Source organism: Corapipo altera, unplaced genomic scaffold (assembly GCF_003945725.1).
Source record: "Corapipo altera isolate COAL_440 unplaced genomic scaffold, ASM394572v1 44b, whole genome shotgun sequence".
NCBI lineage: Eukaryota > Metazoa > Chordata > Aves > Passeriformes > Pipridae > Corapipo > Corapipo altera.
Genome location: NW_020884932.1, coordinates 2086040 through 2106562, shown reverse-complemented (window position 1 = coordinate 2106562; position 20523 = coordinate 2086040). Strand labels below are relative to the sequence as shown.

General features: G+C 39.6%; 2 protein-coding genes and 1 long non-coding RNA gene across 4 annotated transcripts; 2 read left to right on the top strand and 1 right to left on the bottom strand.

Annotated features, from left to right (window-relative positions):
• Nucleotides 1-300: 300 nt before the first annotated feature.
• LOC113954761 (C-C chemokine receptor type 5-like) lies at nt 301-4426 on the top strand. The gene is made up of 2 exons (XM_027659516.1): nt 301-415; nt 1036-4426. The coding sequence occupies exon 2, from the start codon at nt 1047-1049 to the stop codon at nt 2115-2117; it is 1071 nt and encodes a 356-aa protein (XP_027515317.1). The 5' UTR covers nt 301-415; nt 1036-1046; the 3' UTR covers nt 2118-4426.
• LOC113954762 (C-C chemokine receptor type 5-like) lies at nt 388-18911 on the top strand. 2 transcript variants are annotated; one of them, XM_027659517.1, is made up of 2 exons: nt 388-415; nt 15954-18911. In XM_027659517.1, the coding sequence occupies exon 2, from the start codon at nt 15965-15967 to the stop codon at nt 17033-17035; it is 1071 nt and encodes a 356-aa protein (XP_027515318.1). In that variant the 5' UTR covers nt 388-415; nt 15954-15964; the 3' UTR covers nt 17036-18911. The 2 variants fall into 2 exon arrangements, with proteins under 2 accessions (XP_027515318.1, XP_027515319.1); XM_027659518.1 differs by lacking the exon at nt 388-415 and adding an exon at nt 11982-12253.
• On the bottom strand, nt 1794-15808 carry LOC113954763. Its single transcript, XR_003530332.1, has 3 exons — nt 15556-15808; nt 2016-2111; nt 1794-1880 (listed from the first exon to the last, which is right to left on the bottom strand). It is a non-coding gene; the product is annotated as an uncharacterized LOC113954763 (long non-coding RNA).
• Nucleotides 18912-20523: the final 1612 nt, after the last annotated feature.

The following is a 20523-nucleotide window of genomic DNA, read 5'->3' as shown; positions in this document are numbered from 1 at the left end:
TAGCAATGTCCATATCTGCCTTTCGCCTTTGTGCTTCCTCCAAGACACTCAGTCAAGTCTTAACTTTGCAGCTCCTGAATCACGCCTGTAAACAGCTACTGAAACAAGGAATCAAAACTCCTTACATCCCCAAGCAGCACTGGGGAGGTCTTTCAACTGACAGTAAGATGCCACAACAGACACAGGTGTCAGAGGCCATCCTGACAGCAACTCTCATCTTTTGTGCCATTTGCCAATGTGTTTGTCTCTCCTTTCTCTCTACAGGACTGTGCACTGTTTTCAATCCAAAGCGACCTGAAACCAACACGCTGCCATTGCCTACACCTGGCACAGGGTCTCTAAAGGACACAGTGTTTGCCATTTTGACTCAGACCAACGCTGCTGAGCTCCCGCTCTGCAACACCCAGGACAGCAGGTCCACTGGGCAGGTATGTTTAGTATTTTCCAGTGTCCTGTTTCCCATAGGCATTAAGGCTCCCAGGTCACAAGCAGCCTAAAAAACTGGCGTCAGCTGTTTTTCACCCATGACACAGTGCCTTTGCAGGCACCATTTACACCTGGACAGTGCCTGGTCCTCCTTGGGTGAGGAGTACAGGATGGACTGGCACAGTAAGCTGGTGGCCAAGTCCCAAGGAGAAGCACAACTATGCTCTGAGTGCCAGATACTGTGCTTTCCTGTGGCTGCCTTCCTGGCATTCTACACTCCACTGGTGAGCACAACAGCCCCAAACTACCCACGACTCATCTTCCCTCTGCTTCTGGTTGAGTCAGGCTCTTCTGAGAAGGAAAAAAGCACCAGGCAGTGTACATGTGGGAAGTGACACACAACACTTCCAACATGCAACAATGTGATTTCACAGATGTATAGATGAGTTTCCTGGGAGCTCTGCAATATCATTCTCTTTCACACTGAACGTAGTAATGTTTGTGTCCTCACCAGCAACACATTCCAAATGAGTACATCAAAACATTTCATTCTCCTCGCTGCCAAGCTCGGAGATTCCTCTGGTTTACCATCCTTTTCTTCCTTTCCAGACCAAAACACCATGGGAAATGATACAACAGATTTCACCGATTTGCCATATACAACAGAATTTGACTATGGCGATTCGATACCATGCATGGGAACTGAGGAAAAGCACTTTGCATCAAAACTTTTGCCACCACTTTATTCTTTAGTGGTGATATTTGGCCTGATAGGCAACATGCTCGTTATCCTTATCCTGGTAAAATATAAGAGGTTGAAGAGTATGACTGACATCTACCTGCTCAACTTGGCAATTTCCGATCTGCTGTTTGTATTTTCTCTCCCTTTTTGGGCTTATTACGCAGTTCACGACTGGATTTTTGGGGAGGCGCTGTGTCGAATTCTCTCAGGTGTCTACCTCCTTGGCTTCTACAGTGGCATCTTTTTCATAATCCTGTTGACCCTGGACAGGTACTTGGCCATAGTGCACGCGGTGTTTGCTTTAAAGGCCAGGACAGTTGCCTACGGCACCCTCACCAGCATCGTCACCTGGGCTGTTGCTGTTTTAGCTTCTGTTCCTGGGATAGTGTTTCACAAAACTCAGAAGGAAAGTTTACGTTATACTTGCAGTGCTCATTATCCAAGTGATTCCACAATAAATTGGAAGTACTCCTTTATTTTAAAGATGAACATTCTGGGACTTATTGTTCCAATGCTCATTATGATCTTCAGTTACTCACAAATTCTTAAAACATTATTGAGATCTAAGTGTGAGAAAAAACAGAAGGCAGTCAGACTTATTTTTGTGATCATGATCTTTTACTTCATCTTCTGGACACCATTCCATATTTCTTCTTTTTTGCATACATTTCAAGGTTCACTTTTCACTCCAACTTGTGATATCAAAGGCCAACTGGAGAAAGCAATTCAAGTGACAGAAACAATATCAATGATCCACTGCTGTATCAATCCTGTGATCTATGCATTTGTTGGAGAAAAATTTAGGAAATATCTTCACGCCTTTTTCCAAAAGCACGTTGCAGCTCACCTTTGCAAAAAGTGTCCAAGTCTGTATCAGGAAAAATTAGAAAGAGTCAGTTCCACATTCACAGCATCCACTGCAGATCACGACATCTCTACTGGACTGTAAAATTACATCAGAACATTAGTTAGTAAATGTTGCACCACTTGCTTTGCCTTAAGGACTGCCTGATGTTATTTAAGATCTTTATGTCGACCACTACTGAAAACTGTATGACCCTCAATTCTTGTGGTTTAGTGTTCCCTGGAATTACAGCATTTTCCATTGTTAAACTAAGAGAATCAATGAGTTCTCCAGGAAATATTAGTACCATAGCTGTAGCACATCAAGATTTGAATGGTACCCAGAATAGTATGATTCTGTTTCTTTACAAAAATTCTATCCAGTGAGATTTACCCCGGGGAAATACAATATTGCAAAGGGTAAGGAGTATTAGGTCATCTCACAAGATCCATTTCTGTTAGTGAACACTGTAAGATAAACACCAGGAGGAAGCTTTGGGGATTGATCTACCTGTTTAGTATTCAACCTTAGTGAAGTACCTTTTGGAAGTGTCTGTATTCTTTCTGCAACATGGTCAAGCCTTTGATAAGGAGAGGCTTTTAGTTTTCTTTGTTTTTCCCTCCTACTCCTTATTTTCCCCACGTGAATAAAAGATATTTAAATAAAAAGGAATTTAAGGATTAATATGAGTTATATCAAGATAATATCTCTCCTCTGATGGGAGAATTGACTGACCTTTATCTTACTGGGACCATTTAACCCAAGGGTTTATCAGTTAGCTAACAGTGTAGCCATTTTTGAACATAATCTTCTCAACTACAGACTAAGTTATAGTATTTTGATTTTAGTTTTTTAATTTTATGTCTACCATATCACTGTTCTGTTACTGACGTCTTCCAAAGTGGGCTGTTAATCAGCAATATTGTGATTTTTGTGGGTGAAATTTTTCATGTAACTGTACACACCAACTGCACAAGACAATGATGCCAGCCTAAAAAACATTAGCTTGTTTCTGACAAATCATATCCCTCCAAGAAAAAAACCACTTAACCAATAAAAGCACTTCAGCAAAGATCTACAAGGCCAGAATGAAAATTACCTCAGCATTTGCTATGCAAGATTCAGTATGAAAAAAATACCACGAACATCTGAAGGATTTTGGAGACTATGATACAGCACTGAGAGGAGGCCTTCCTAGCTCTGGACAGACAAACCAAGTGTGTAGAAGAAGAGTTTATGTGGCAACACATGACACAAGTGTGTCAAGTTAGGTTTCTGTATGAGAGAAACATGCTCTTCGCACATACAGCAAGTTTGATGTTTGGGAAACACTTTTAGGAAGACAGTAGCCTTAGAACTGCAAAAGCAGCCAACTCCAGAGGAGTCATATTTGCTCTGTCTTCCCAGGAGAAGAGTGCCTCTAGCCAACTGGTGCCTCAATTAGAACCGCATGGTGATTGAAGACTCAAGACCTTTATGCTCTATGTTGTCCTATGTCCATACACTTATTCCATTATTAGGAGTTTCCCTGTAAAAGAAAGTGCTATTCTAGGGACACGGTGCTAACAGCGAAGAGAAAGGAGGGGCACAGTAGAGAGTTTCTTACTTCAAACTGTATGGAAGTGCAGGGGAGCACTCCTTATGCAAGTGAGCTGTCCTTCCCTTTTTCTCCCCATTTATTTCAAAGGGCACTGCTCATGTATGTAAGGACTTGCTTATGGAAATCTGAAGGGGCAAGTTCAACCAACTTCCAGCAAGGTAAGGATACCAGAGGGGACTCCACACTACTTAACATTGAGCATGTGATGTAGATGTCTAAATTACAGCAAATCTCTTCAAGGTGCCTCAGTGAGGCACTCAGTAGAGAATAAGAAGTACCTGGGGCAGAAGCAGACATAGGATTTAAATAGTCTCAGAGGAAGATTACCTGTCCAGCTGTAGAAGGACCTGGAAATGCCAGCCTCTTAATTTAGGTATCACATGCCTTAATTTAGGTGGTGCAGATACTCTTCCCCCTCTAGCCTTATAATGCCTAGGCACGCTTCTATTAGTTGTTAGTTCTTATCCTATCAGCTGTTATTATCTGGTCCCATCAGCTGTTATTACCTGGCCACTACCTTGTGTGGTTTATAGCCACAGATAGACTAAATGAAAGACCAAAATCTACCCTCACAGTAAACTTTCTCGCTTGGAAATAATATTTTCTTTTATTTTGTACTTCTTACTGAAACAAAGTAAAAGCACCTTTTCAATATTAAAGTATAAATTAGTTCAGCATAATACAAACCTTGCTGTAACTGTGATATTACTACTGCTGTATTCTATTTTAAATCATTATCTTTTTGGAATTAAGTGTCTTCCTGTTTTCATGTTAATGCAGTGAAATTAATAAAATCTGTGTCTGGAAAATTGTATGTACTCTGTAGCCCATGTTCTCTTCTGTAAGCAAAAGGGCATTGGTTCTGCTCTCAGAGAAGAGGTGGAAAAAAGAGGCAGCCACGGGCTTAAACACTCTAAATACCACACTTCAAACCAAGCAAGCATAGAACTGTCTGCCCAGTCCAGAAGCTACTGCAGCTGACACACCTTTTATCCACCAGCAAGCTTGAGAAGAGGGAACTACAATAGCTTTGGGGAATGTCTGCGGCCACAGATTTTAGATGAGTGAAATCTGGAGAAAGAGGGTTGTGTGTGCTTTAAATAAGGAAAGAGAAGGAACAAAAGAGGGCAATAAAAGATGTCACTTTATTAATATTGGAATAAAGACAGGATTCTCCATAGACTTTCTGCACTGTATAGAGTGACCCCAGCCAAGCCATGTGCCTGATCTCCCAAGTTCTATGTGTAAGGGACTTAAGCACTCAAAGTTCAGTATGAAAATATGCTGCTCCTTTACCATGTAATACTCCCTGCTTTATTGTACCCATTCCTTTTTTCAGCCTATGATCCATATCTCCTCATATCCCCTGCACACTCTTCTCATCTGTCCACCATGGGATAAGCCAAATTCTATACCCACTCCTGTTTTTCTCTGATTTTGATTTTATATTTTGTGCTGGCAGAAACACAAACTAAGCCTAAAGATTAGCTTATTATTAGGTGCTCATTGGTTCTTCATTGTAGCTTTGCACTGAGATATACAGGGCTCTAGATAGCTTTGTGGTAGTTTTTGAGTCTTAATTGGTCAGATGTGCCTGCACCTTAGTATAGTTACAGGCCAGGTAGCCTCAAATTAGCAGACTGGTTACAGTGGGATGGAGCTACTCATGGGGAAGGTTTAATAAGATTCACATTCCCTATGAAAGAGAACACAAGTCACCTTGGCAGAGAGGTTGTAGAAATTTTACATACTGGAGGAAAATACTCCATAACTCAAGGTCTGCAGTGAAAAAACACTGAGATGAAGATACAATGTGTATGTGAGAGCTAGAGACGCAGGCAGATGTACAGAAACTGTGTGAGGAACTAGAGGTATGCTAAGAAAATGGCAAGGATTTGCAAATATGCTATGATTGTAACTACAGCAGAGAAGAAACTAACACAAGGAAGAATCACTGCAGTGTTTGTGAGGCATCTGCGTTGCTCTGGTGAGATATTGAGGAAACAAAAGCAAGCATTGGAGATAGTGTGCAAGTAGCACCAGAACATCAAACAGGTTGAAGACAAGACCTCTGTGAACTCCACAAGTAAATTGTTGCTTTACGGCAAATGTTGAACAGCTAAGTGGAAATTGTTGCAAGTTCAAAACTTTTGGAACTGAACTTCTGAAGGGGTAATGTGTTGACCGGGCTTCCAGCATCCTTATGAAAAAAGAATGTCTATGTGCCATGGACAAGTGCAGGTGCACAGCCCCGAAACCCATCACACAGTTTACTTTACGCACCGAACAGGACACAATCTGACCTTCCTGTTAGGAGATGCTTTTGTCAGGTTCAGAAACGTGTAGGGAGAAATATCTCACACAGCAAAAGATAACTCTGCCAGTGGTCAGGCAGACTTCCTAAGGGGCAAAAGGAAACATAGCAGAAGTGCATGTATGGTGCTGGTGACTGCTGAACAGTGCTCACAAGCAACCACCAGATTTATAATCACTACCATTGATTTGTCTGTAATAAGTATATGATGTATGAACATATATATAATAAAACTTCCGGTAACCAGTACATAGGGATGTTCCTGCCATAAGACTTTCTTGTTTGTTAATCCAACTGTAGCCTTATGTGTACATATTTTACATAAGATAAACATAAATGGGATATAAGGGAAGAGGAGTAAATGACAATGGATAAAGTAAATGACAAAGGAAAAAGTACCAGCAAAAAATGAAAGAATGACTTTATTAGCTCTAACAGAGGCTAATAAATCAATATAATAAAGTAATGGGAAGACCAGAGGTAAATACTTTAAGCAGAACATTCAAAGGTTTAGGTGAGTATGAGAGACTTTCAGCTCTGAAGCTCCAAAATAAATATTGCTCCTTCCAGTGAAAATTATAATGGGGATAAATTCAGAGAACATGAGGACAAATTCACATGATATCTTGTTGCAGTTAATGAGAAACAAAGGAAGTGCCAGGAGAATAACATGATGCTGACCAGGTTAAACAGCACAACAGGCAGATACTGCTCATTTTGAAGTTTAATTTTGCTGCTGATTTCAACTGCTGATGCCAACTGGCCTTGTCCTAGTGGCTACTGTGGTTACTGTGGCCTTAGAAGCATTATTCAACAGTATAGTAATTAAAAAACATTAAGCTAACAGGGGAAACAAAAGCAAACTGGAAAATTCTACTGCATTTAAAATATCAATAACAACCAGGTTAAAACAAAGGGGTGTAGGCATGTCTTTGTACCCATATTCTGGTGACATTTGCTTATTAGGAACTGTACTTCATTCAGAAAATAGAATGATAGGGCAAAAAAAGTGGTTTGTAAGTTTGTATAACTGCTAAGAGTTTTGTAAGTCTGGTGACAGCGAGAGCAATCTCGGTTTGAGTGTTTGAAGTCTGAAATGACTGATCCTGGGAAGGTGGGACCCCAACCCTGAGGTGGAAGAGGGCAGCATTATGAGCAACACAGGTCAGTTTTCAAAACTGCACTAACCTCCAAGTGACGCTCAGCTTTTCAGAACTGTCTACAAGATAATGCCAGTAGGATGCTATCCTTACGACATGAAACACACAACCTGTCCTGATACCAGACCTTTTGAGTGGAATAGAAACCAAATGGATAGAAGTAAAAGAGCCATTTGAACATAACTTTCAGGGTTGCTAATATAAGATATGCACAATTACAGACTATATCTAATCTTTGGTACCCAAAAGTACTTTCTCGTTTCTGGGTCCTGGTGTTGTCCTGAATATGGGTTTTTTCACCTGGTGTGCAAGAAGCCAGTTCACACACACAGAGTTGAGGTATTTGCTTCTTTCATATCTGCACAGAGATGAGTGCTAGGTGGTAAATCCACAAAGCTAGCACACTTTCAGCATGCCAGGTGCTCATTTTTATACATTTCGAACAGTAAAAATCTGACATTTCCCATATAGGTAACAACTTAAAGCTGGAGTCCTTGCCTTAGCATTCTCTCAACTCCATTTAAAGATACAGTGTACCCTTACTTTACCCTGCATGCTCTGTGAAGAAGGGGTTTTTGTGAATAAGGGGTGATCACAGCCTATAGGTGGGTACTTAACTAATGTTAAGTTATGTTAATGACTAAGCACTAAGCTCAAGCAGACTTCTTCTTTGGCTTTAGCAACAGTTTCATTTCCTTTGTATTTTGATTTAGTGTTCTTATTTCTTGGCCCACAGCTCTTTGTTCCTGCAGCTTTGATTGTTCTGCTGTTTTTCAAAAGTTCTTTTATTTCACCTGTACTATACTTCAGTGAATTTTCAACCCTCTCAAGGTATTTTATTTCAACACCGGCACACACCTTGCCATTGTACAGACTCCATTCATCCTTTCTGTGACCTAGTATTCACTGGGAAGAAATTTGGGATGTGATTTTCCTAACCTGCCTGATAAAAAGTCCAGGATTTACATGTACAATGAGGAGCATTTCCAATGTTCAGTTGTGATAGCCCCAAACACAACCTCTAGACCTAGAATTTATGTAGTATAAATGTACTCAAAAAAGCCTGAAGTGTGAGAATTAAAGGTCTATGTAAAAATGAGAATCTGAGAGCTGAAAATTTGTGAAATGCTTAACAGTGACCCAAAAGTAAAGTCTATTGTACTATGACAAGCCCTTATCTATAAAAAACAGGCAGCATACATCAGAAGCCCGGATAAAAATAGTAGAAGGGAGCAACATCCTCCTCCTCCTCATTGCATGAGGAAACAGTTGGTTCAGTAAGAGCAGGTTGGAGAAAGCCAAAACAAAAATGATAACATGACAATGGAATTAATATATGCTGCAATGTACAATTATGTATGTGCAAGATTTACAACACAGAACCTAAGAATAATAGGGGGAAAAAAACCCCATTGTCCTTCCTGTCAGTAAACAACCATGTGAAGAACTGTTAATTCAAATTAGAAATGCTTATGCCTCGCAGAGTTTGTTGTTTGTAACCCAGCTTCCTTTACATCTATGTGTAAAATGTTTCGTTTGTTTTTTTCACTAGTCTCCATGATAGAAATCTTAAGGTGTGGTACATCATATTTTTTTCCCTGTTTTCCTCAGAAGAATACATCTCACAGATGCTAAGACTGGGTATGATTGTTACGGTGGCAGCAAAAGATTAGTCACCAGAACTTGAGAATCTTAAAGAAAAAGCTGATAAGTATAAATACCCTAAGCAATAAAGCAGTTTTAGCTGAATGTCTTTAATCAGCCTCTTCAAAACAATTTCATGTTACTCATGAATTAAAGTATATGCCAATACTAACCTAATTTGGACATATTGAATATTCTGTTATGAATAGAACAAGTAACAGCACAGTCTATGTTCACTTGTCTTCATTAGACCTCTTCTCCAAATGAAAAGGATTATAATGCTTTGCTGTAGTTATAGACCTTTAAAAAGTGTTGTGCACTATCATACCATGTTTACCTAAAAAAGGTATTTGTCATTCTGTCCCAGGACTCTTTTTTCCCCAAGTCTTTTTTCTTCAGATGGTGCAAGTTTGCAATAAATTGAATGGAAACTGTTAGTTGCATTTTCAGATTTCTGTACCCACAAATCTACTTGATGACATTTGTGTGTCACGCTGGTACACGAGCTTTTGGTATGTTCCTAGCAGATATGTCAGTACTGGTGGAGACCTGACATAAATGACAATATCTCCTTGTGGGAGTGCCATACCACTTAGATACCAGATAATTCAATGTGATGGTCTGATTACTGTGAAAATGCATCATATAATCAGTCATTAGATAGAAGAGATTGACAAATGTAGTTTATTTGACAGTGTATGTGACTGCACACTTGCTGAGTACATCAACTTGAGCCCCACACGTGAGGAACGAAACTCACTTCCATTTCCAAGAATATCTTTATGGAGAGAATGAGTATCACATCACCGAAAATAACTTCTCCTTAGGTCTGAATATAAAACCATAATAGGTAAAATTCAAAGCTATACCAATCCACTGAATTATTACTTTTATTACTGAACAATAGTTTCAATTTTTTGGTAAAATTATGAGGTTCACCTGTAGGTAAAAATTCTTAAAATCCACTGTTACTCACTACAAGAAGCAGTGCACTTTTTCAACAAGATATTGGGCAAGGGATTGAGAAAAGCTGAAAAATCTGACTTGTAACAACACATGCTGCTTGCATTGTCCCTGCCTCAGTGTTCACACACACTAGATGGAGGCAATCTGAAGGCAGCAGGGAAGAGGAGGTGACACAGCATTAAGATGGCCAGTCCCAGGCTGGTGTGATGGAGCTTCAGACTGGATGGGAGACCAGCTCTTGCAAGGGCCCATGGAGAGAGCCTGAGGGGAGTAGGGGAGCAGAGAAAGAAAGATCTTATCCCAACAGCACTGATGAAAAGCTTACCACCAGCACCCCAGTGCCCCACAAACAGCACAAGAGGCCAGGGCTCGCCTACAGCTACATGTAAGACCTGATCAAATCTGGTTTCCCAGTAGCTCTACTTATCAGCAGCTGGTGTAGAGCTAATTGTACCTATCCCGCAGGTGTGGATAATAAAGTCACAGACTAGGCACTTGCTGCCAGAGTGAGCCCAGTATTTGGGCTGCCAAGTGTCCAACAATGCACACTCACTCTGGGGAGTCTCTCATTTGGCTGTAAGATGCAGCTAGTGAGCAGACCAAGAGCATTACCCTTACTCAGCTGCTATATCCCTGAGTGACAGAGGCCCTCTGTTGGTGTGCAATACCTTGAATCAGTAAATAAAATGCCCCACTATGCTTGCTGATCAGACTGAGCCGTGAGAACAAAAAGCTATAATCAACAAAATCAGGTTACTAAAGCCGATCAATCTGTGGGAACAAGGGACTATTTCTGAAGACCAGCCTATCACAGACCTTAGTTTTAAGTTGTTGTTGTTCAAATGATGGGGTCAAGTTTTATGGGAGCATGTTTCAGAACCAGCAACAGGTTTAAAACTGTTTCCCCTGTTCCTATAGTGTGATATTAGGAAAGGTTTCAGAGTCTTCAGTGGGTTCAATAACATATAACAAGCAACAAATAACAAAGCAGGCTTCATAAAGAAATACTTAAAATGCCTGTTAATTTTAGTATGTAGACTGATTAGGAATTATACATTGAAAAATTAATTTGATACAATACCTTGTTTGAGAGTTATAGGATTTCATTATAAAAGTGGAATTTTTTTGCCAGAAAAGTTTGGCAGTAATTGGGAGTTTGTTTTAGGTGTAGTGGAAACATTTTCAGAGGCAGCTCTTTCCACTGACTGTGTAGGGGGTCTAGTGAAGTCCATCGAGCAAGGTAGTGTGAATATACCCTTAGAATACCCTACAGGGTCATTGGTTTTGACCCTGTGACTCCAGCCTTTAAAGAACTCATTGGAACAGCTAATCTATTTGTCTCATGGAATAAAGATTAATCCCTCATGCAAAGAAGGGTTGACAAGGAAAACAGGGTGAGCTTTTAACTTTCTTACTGTCTCCCCCCAAAATCTGAGATGTAACTCAGAAACTGTGATTCCCTTGACTTCTGTTAAGGAATAGCAGCATCCAAAGAAAGACATCTCCACTGTGCTTTTGACATTTTAAAATCTTTTAAGGATACTAAGAACTGAGCGCAGAAAAGACATCCCTTTAGTGCCTTCAATAGGTTGATAGGATGAGATACTCCAGAATCCTCCAAAGAGATGTCAAGGGGAGGAGGGGGTTTCTCAGGGTTTCTCTCTCAGGGGCTCTCACGTATCTGGTAAGGTACAATCTTTTTCCTGCTTTTTGTGTATCTTTCCTACCTCCTGTGTGGTTTCTTTGATGTCCAAGAAGGATCTAAAAATCTGCTCACAGTGCAGCTTCAGTCTAACTCTGAAAACCACCAGAATCAGACACAAGGAAAGAAAGTGACATGACATCAGATTTTATCAGGCTTTTTTGAAACTTAATTCCAAAAACTAAGCAACAGTGCTGTTTTAAAAGGTCAAACTCACTATATAGACTAAGTCATGGTCTTACGAGAGGGATTAAAATAAAAAACATAGTCCAGAAGTCCAGGTTAAAGAAAAACAGAATCAGTCAAATTTCTCAAAATATAAGGACTGCAACTCAGACCAAGACAAAGGAAGTGCAGGTAATTCTGAATAGAAGCATGAACTTTATTTAAAAACTCCACTTTTTGTTAAGGGACAGAAAAACATAAATGAAATTTAATGATTAAAAATATAAAGGGATGAACCTCATGTAAACTGTTTTTGATCAAAGACATTAGCTAAAAGAAAAAGATAAAGTAACGAAATAAACCCCTTTTTCTAGAATTACAGCTGTGGGTTGTGAAACTTTGAGTTCAGCTCCTTGGAGGATCCTCTACAATTTCAACATCTCTGCACATCTCGCAGAGCTAGAAAAGTAACATCTGATGACCCATTTTTAGAAAAAGAGAACCAGAGAACTGCTCCTTCTTTTTTTTTAAATGAAAACAGATATTTTTTTTGCTAGAAGTTTTCAAACCGATACATCCTTCTTCGCGCAGGAAGAGGTGTTTTTGACCTTCGTCTTGTGACTGACAAATCAGTTTACCATTACTCCTGTTGTAATAATACAAGACATCACTTGCTCTGTAAGATATATGGTAAGTAATTTTTGCCTCTTTTTTTTCTTTTTTCCTTTTTTTTTTTTTTAACCTTGGTAGCTGTTTAGGTAGTTTGAAGCCTGAAGTGAAAAATACTAGTGGAATCTTGCCAGTGTATTCATCTTTAAAAATTACCCTGGGGAAATGTGTAGGATATGTTAAATGGAATACACTATTTTTAAAGGGCAAAATCACTGGAAGACTTGAGCAGATGATCCAGGTAAGCCAAGAAATAACTATCTAGAAATTGAGCTGAGTAAGAAGTATAATGGAGTGTGCCTCTCTGATTTTTTTCCCTGAAAATGATGTGCAATGTTGGAAATACAGATTTTAAAACTATAACAGTTAAGATAAAACAGCTTATTTGAGTCAAGAGTACTTATTCTTCTCCTAGGATAACTACAGAAAATCCAGTGTTGTATTTTAGACACTCTGACTCATGGATCCTGTTTACATGCAGCATAGCTTAGCATTTTACCTCCATTTGCTACAGCTTTATAATTATTAATATTTTATAGCACTATGCAAATTAACCGAAACTTACTAATAAAATCTTTGCCTCTTTTAAAACAGAAAGCTCTGACCTGAAACAGCACAAAACAGTGACATGAGTTTGCTCATCTTTTCTATGGCGAGCCTTTCTCTTGAAAACTGAATGTCTGTTAGTCTCAAGCAGAGCAACAGAGACTAGCAGATTCATACAGCAGATTGTGGGGTTCTAGAAATATTGCATTTATCTAAAGAGTATTCAAAATAATATAGACCTCTTTTTGAAATATCTTTTCTTCAGAGATTTTCATGGACTATATTTTAGGGTTTTTTTAATGCTCAGGAAACATAAGCCCAGTCAGATCCCTCTAGTTAGATAAACAACCTAGGCTGATTAACCCAGTGAAGCATTCTAGCCAGTGGCCAACATTGTTTCCTAAAGAATCAAGATTATAGGATAAAGCACAAACCCACTTACAGTTCCTTTTTCTGGTTTCCAAATTAGTATCTGCAGTTTCCATTGTCAGCATGTGCTGGATAGTATACACAATCCAGAGTAGCAAGTACTTTTGCAGAGAGGCTTCTGAAGCAAAGGCTATACTAGAGGAATAGGGCTCAGGTAGCAGAAGGAACCTCTCAGAGAGGAGACTATGACTTAAGCATGCAAAGAGGGTTGTAAAGGAGAAGATAAGATGCAGGGAAGATGTGGTTGTCATTCCAATAAGGCCAATGAAAAGCAGGAATGGCATTGAGACAGCAGTTAGCAGGAAGAAGGGACTGTTGCAAAAAGAATTATCACAGTAATATCAAGGCAGCATTTTGCAGTGATATTTGCATGAAACCTATCAATCACATACTCATAAAATCCCACTCTGGGTTTATGACTAAGGTGTTTTTCATACCCATTTTTATTCATGAGCATCTTGCTGGTGCAAAATGAGCAAGACAGGAAGTGGTGGGTCTGGCACTGTGTAGCAGCCAGTCCCTCACCCCATAATCCCAGCAGACACTATAGCTACTGGCACATAGTAAATGAGGATATTTAGCTACAGGTAGTACCAGGGACATACTGTCAGGGCATGCAACATGGATCTAGCAGGTCTAGCTGAAGGGAATATTAAATATTTACATGGTGCTCCAGTCTCATCATATTTTGAAATAAAGAAGTTAATGTTTTGGACCAAACAGTGTTTTATAAAGGTGCCTTTTTTTTTTTTTTTAAAGTGTTGCTGAAAGCATTTAAGAAATACAAGCCCTTAGATACTTTAAAATCAACTTATTTACTGGCAACAAACTGGAGCCACAGCCACTTCCTTTACCAACAAAACCATTATCTCTGTATTGTAATAACTACGTAGTTAGTACAGCTGTGGAAAAAAACTGTTTCACAGAGATTGCCAGCATTTTCTAAAGATGGTCTTTGTGGAGTTTGACAAAACTTATTTTCTCCAAGAAGTTGATTGTGGGCAAAGCTGAGATCTTAACTGTTACAGTTTGCTGATTTTCTTTTATTCCTTGTTCTCCAGAAGAAAAGTTTACACCACACTCAGCATGCCAAACTACTGTCTGAATATGGATGTCCTCTTTATTGTATGGAGCAGTGTTAACAGCCAGACTCAAGAAGAACTTGGGGAAGGAGGTTTGCAAAAGCAAAACTTTTTGTTTACAAGATGCAGAGTTTGCTCCAATAAAGCTTCCTCTTTTAGAGCAGATTCATGTCTGCACTGTATAGCATAAGAATCTCCATCAGGAGTTGGCAGCAGAACCTCATTTGTAAGATTACAGGGAAGTGAAAAAAGACCTATCAAAGAGCCCTTTCTCCAAGACATCATCTTAGGTTTAGCTAAGTTAACCACTTTGACACAGATTAAGGACATTAGTATGCTAAGTGATCAGTTTTTACAGCAGAAAATAGTCCTGTCTCCTGAACAGTTTTCTCAACAGACACAAAGAGATGCTTTGGGGGTTTCACAGACTCTAAGTCAGAATGGCCAGCCACCAGTTTCTACCAAAAAGCAGACCAAAGGCCTGTCTCTGTGTCACTCCAACCACGGGCTGAGTTTCTTCAGTTACATTTAGTCTTGCAGAAACTTGGGTGCAGAGAGAATGAAGTCGTGGTTTTGAGAGTGTGGTGTCTGTAAAAGACATCTGCAATCACACAGGGTAGACCACACCATTGAAAAAAGTGCATTCAGGAAAGGAGCAAACACTGCTGTGGGACATGAGTGGTCAGGGATCACACAGCAAGCTGGGGCAGAGGCCCTGCCTGGTCTTCTGTGTCAGGAGCAGGCTGTTGCCTTTGTCTAAGGACAGGCATCAAATGGACAGGAAGGTGCTCATTTCAAAACCATCAACTTGCCATGGGCAGTCACCACTCCTCCATGAAGTGCCTGAGAAAAGCAGTCATGATGGCACAGCAAGAAAGAGCAGCCCTTCAATCAGACAGCAAGTAGCTCTATTTGAATGGCTACCAAAGGCATTGATTTCACTTCCCCACTAAGTGACCAGGGAGCACATTTGGCCATTCTGACACTCATCTTCACAAAATCCTCTTCCCAGCTTCTCATGGGACCCACGAGAATTCTTCCATGTTCTCCAGAGGTCTGTGAGAAGACTGTTCTCCTCAACTTTTCAGAGACCAAGTTACACAAAGATAGCTATTCTTCTACACCTGGCTCACAGTCCTACTTGGGACTTGGGAAAGGGGGAGGCTCTGGTGACTAGAGAGGCTGATATCAAAGTCACAAGGCTTTGTCTGCTCTCACTGTAACAGAACTGGCCTGGAGGCTTTCACAGCTCTGCTGCACCCTCACCTCCCAGGCCCTGGCTCCTTCTTGCAAGGGAAGCTCAGTCCCTACAACAGTCCCCACAACAGTTTCCAAACCAAAAGTAGCCATGGCTCTGAATATATTCATCATTCCTCTGCTTCTGGTTGAGTCAGGCAGCTGACAGGCTCTACTGAGAAGGAAAAAAGCACCAGGCAGTGTACATGTGGGAAGTGACACACAACACTTCCAACATGCAGCAACATGATTTCACAGATGTATAGATGGGTTTCCTGGGAGCTCTGCAATGTGTGAATGTGTGAAACATTACTATGTTTGTGTCCTCACCAGCAACACATTCCAAATGAGTACATCAAAACATTTCATTCTCCTCGCTGCCAAGCTCAGAGATTCCTCTGGTTTACCATCCTTTTCTTCCTTTCCAGACCAAAACACCATGGGAAATGATACAACAGATTTCATCGACTTGCCATATACAACAGAATTTGACTACAGTGATTCCACACCTTGTCCTGGAACTGAGGAAAAGCACTTTGCATCAAAACTTTTGCCACCACTTTATTCTTTAGTGGTGATATTTGGCCTGATAGGCAACATGCTCGTTATCCTTATCCTGGTAAAATATAAGAGGTTGAAGAGTATGACTGACATCTACCTGCTCAACTTGGCAATTTCTGATCTGCTGTTTGTATTTTCTCTCCCTTTTTGGGCTTATTACGCAGTTCACGACTGGATTTTTGGGGAGGCGCTGTGTCGAATTCTCTCGGGTGTCTACCTCCTTGGCTTCTACAGTGGCATCTTTTTCATAATCCTGTTGACCCTGGACAGGTACCTGGCCATAGTGCACGCGGTGTTTGCTTTAAAGGCCAGGACAGTTGCCTACGGCACCCTCACCAGCATCGTCACCTGGGCTGTTGCTGTTTTAGCTTCTGTTCCTGGGATAGTATTTCACAAAACTCAGGAGGAAAGCTCAGGCTACACTTGCAGCGCTCATTATCCACCAGAGGAGAGAGATGTATGGAAGAAATTCCTGACTTTAAAGATGAACATTCTGGGACTTCTTATTCCAATGTTAATTATGATTTGCAGCTACACACAAATAATAAAGACATTACTGCAATGTAGGAATGAGAAGAAACATAAAGCAGTCAGGCTTATTTTCATTATCATGATTATCTACTTTTTTTTCTGGGCACCATACAACATTTGCATTCTCCTGCGTGACTTTCAAGGTGCGTTTTCCATCACTACTTGTGAAGGCAATAGTCAACTGCACAAAGCAATCCAGGTGACAGAAACAGTCTCAATGATCCACTGTTGTATCAACCCTGTGATTTACGCCTTTGCCGGAGAAAAATTTAGGAAGTATCTTCACAGCTTTTTCCGAAAGCAGATTGCATCCCGCTTCTCCAAATACTGTCCTGTTTTCTATGTTGACACAGCTGAGAGAGCTAGCTCCACCTACACACAGTCTACTGGAGAACAAGAGGTTTCTGCTGCACTGTAAACTGTGTCTAGTGAAAGACTGGAATTGACTCTTGTGAAATCAAGTCTGTCATGAAAGCCTGAAAAATCTGTCCTGTATATTGGCTCTAAGGCAGCTGCAAAAAAAAAAAAAAATCAAAGAATACATACCAAAGCTTGCATTTGTTCATAGATTTGGGTATTTGTAAATAAATGCAAAGGATGTATCAACTTAGGTACGCAAATGTGGGATTCTGTAGGGAAAAAAGTGTTCTCTTTGTGAATGTAAAATTATAGTTTCATATAAAGAAAACCACACAAAGATTGAGGGCCTGAGCTAGCAGTCTCATAAACTGATTTTTTGAAGTGGACTAGTGGTTAGAAATTTACACTGGTTCTTTGGAAACATCTCTTGACCATACGTTACACAAGATACCTCACTCAAGTCAGTCTCAGTCACATTTTTTTACTAGTTGTGTATCTCTGTAAATAATGCTAAATTACTGAGGTCTGTGATACAGAATCTTTACGAGTGGTATGGAAAATTTCATACACTTAGGTCAGACTTGGATATTTCAAGGTGTATTTTCTTTTGTGTATGGTTGAGTACTAACCTCAGATCTTTCTCATAATAGTTCTAACTAGTAGGAATGGATAACTGAGTGAACTTGATATTTCAGACGGCACTCTTTTAATCATCTGCTGGTTTATACGCTATTCATACTAAAAAAGCTAACAATATCCTGTCATTGATCAGAAAATCAGTGTGGTAACCATATTTTAAAAATAAAGTATTGCTCATGGAGCTTTAACCAGGTTAGATCAAACAAGAAAAATTACTCAAAAGGGTTTTAGCTTTTTAGTGCAGTGATTTTGCTTGCCATTTTTCTAGTCTACATAAGAGAAAAACTTTAAAATAAGAAATTAATGCAGTCGCAATGGCTGCAAAACCACAACAGCATTAGAGGCGTGAAAATGATTCCTGAACAGGGTTAACACAGATGTTTTTAGAGATATAAGCATATGTTATAATCATTTATCAAAACATCTGAATAAGTAAAAATATTCCCTATTCTACAGATTCAAGGGCATAGAGGATCTCTTTTTTGTTTTAGAAGCAAATATCATTTGGGGACTATGACAATGTTTTTTTCCTGCCATTTACGAGTTTCATGGAGTGTAAAAACTTCCATAACTGATGGTTAAATATAACTGATTCTCTGTAAAGTTCAGAACCCGTAAAGAATGTGAATACATAGAAAACATAAAATAAATATGGGGCTACTTAAGTACTTAAGAACATACTATAATCATGCTATTAATTGATTTCAGCCATACCATAATCATGCTATTAATTGATTTTGGCCAAGTTCTCCTTTCTAGCATTTCTGATATTTCCCCTAACACATATGGAATTGGACAAGTTTGGAGACAGGAAATTAAAAGTGAATGTTTTGTTTGCTGTTCTTATCCAGCAAGGTAATTTCTGATTCCCAACTTCTCTAAACCACCTTTTAAATAATTTTCAAAGAAACAAAATTTAAAACTGTCCCAGAGAGATTTTAAAGTGCCAAGTGCTTGTGAAAACAGGAAGTGAAATAGAGAAAATTTTCTTATCAAACCAATTGTTTTAAATTATTCAATTTTGTCATATTAAGCACTCCTTTTGAATTATACCCTTATGGGAAGTGTAACAGAAGTATACCACACCTTTTAATTTACAAGATCTTCACCTGCATACTCTTCTTAAAGACCCTGTGCATCAATTACTTTTGTATATGGTTTTAAAATGGGTAAATATATCAGCATAAGCAGAAATTGGGCAATTTCAGCATATAATGACAGATGCATTTATTTTTAAAAGAAATATGAAGCTACATGCAGGAACTTCCAGAGTGGTTGCCTTTTTTTTTTTTTTTTTTTTTTTTTTTTTACTTTTAAAATGACTTTATGAAAACAATTTTATGTTTTATTCTGCTCTTGACAAGAACTTTCATTTGGCCTTTTCTTTCTCTGGAGGGCTCTGATGCCAGACAGGGTATGTATCTTCACCATCCCCGCAGGAAAAAAGTGCAACAACCAAACATGCTTGAACAGGCTGACAAGCTGTCTGAGAGGAATGTAAAAAAGCAGCCCTGTTCCTTTGCAGTGTTCTCTTATACATCCTGGATCTTTCCAAGCAACAAACAGCCTCCAGAGGAAAGAAGTGGGACTTTGAGATTGGTGGCTCAGTGGATCAGCACCTTTCCAAGAGTTTCTATTCCTTCACTGAGAAGGCACCACATTTCAGCAAATGAAATCAAACCGGATTTCAGCAGTAAACTGTGATCCACATTCAAGGAGATAATTGAAAACACAGTATTTGATAGCACTGCTGGTACATTCAATTAAGGACTCTGCCAATAACTGTAATAATATTTTGTATTATACAATCCATTAAAGTTGGTTAACTTTTGTGTGTTTGACTTCTTGATCCTTTTACCACCACCACCACTAACCACCCCCCCTTCTCTCCGTACTTTTTAGAATAGCCCAGAAGACTGAAAAAGGAAGATAAATTCCTATACATAACACTAAAAGAGCAGGCAGGACAAATTCAGAGTTTTAAAAGTGGACTAAGAATCAGCATCATCAAATAACACAGGACCATCTTATCACTAATAATCTAATAATAAGTATGTTATTTTGATTGTCATTATATTCAGTTTTGTTTACCTTTTTTTTACAGATGGAAAAAGCATTATCTCACACTATTCACACCAGTCCTAGATGACTAATATTAAGTGTTTTTAAAAGACATTAGCATACAGAAAAATTTTGATGTGTTTAGTGATGGAAAGGCTAACATCTAACAATTACAGTGGACTTGTGCACACACTTCCCTTCAGTTCATAAGATTATGGTGCCATCATGTGGCCTCACTGTAAGGTTTCAATCTAACAAACATGCAGTACCCCATCAGAGCTTTTGGTGCTTTCCTCTTTTGAAACATTTTTTATGAGGAATTTCTTCACAGAAGGGGTGATTAGACACTGGAATGGGCTGCCCAGGGAGGTGGTGGAGTCACTGTCCCTGGAGGTGTTGGAGGAAAGACTGGATGTGGCACTTAATGCCATGGTCTAGTTGATATGGTGGTGTTCAGTCACAGGTTGGACACAATGACCTTGGAGGCCTTTTCCAACCTAAGTGATTCTGTGATTCTGTGATTTATTTTCTTAAGACGATCTTCTAATGGAATGACTCCTCCCACTACGGGAATTATCAGTATTATGCAAACAGCAGCAAGCCTTAGAGAACATCCGTGGCCACTAAGAATGGAATGGAGAGCCACTGGATGCATGGGTCAGGTGACCCTTTAATGACACCCTTTAATGACGCAGGCAGATGCTACAGTGTGATGTGGGAGTAGTGACGCTTATTTTAGTTCCCGAGCAAGTTCCAGGTTCCAGCCACCTGCTCTGGAGGGAGAGCATTTGACATTCTTGCCTAGAGCTTGGAAGCTACCTGAATGAAAGTGAAGTGCAAGGTCCT

Bases quoted from the DNA above. Each gene is read 5' to 3' on its own strand.
- LOC113954761 (XM_027659516.1), top strand. From the start codon at position 1,047: ATGGGAAATGATACAACAGATTTCACCGATTTGCCATATACAACAGAA.
- LOC113954762 (XM_027659517.1), top strand. From the start codon at position 15,965: ATGGGAAATGATACAACAGATTTCATCGACTTGCCATATACAACAGAA.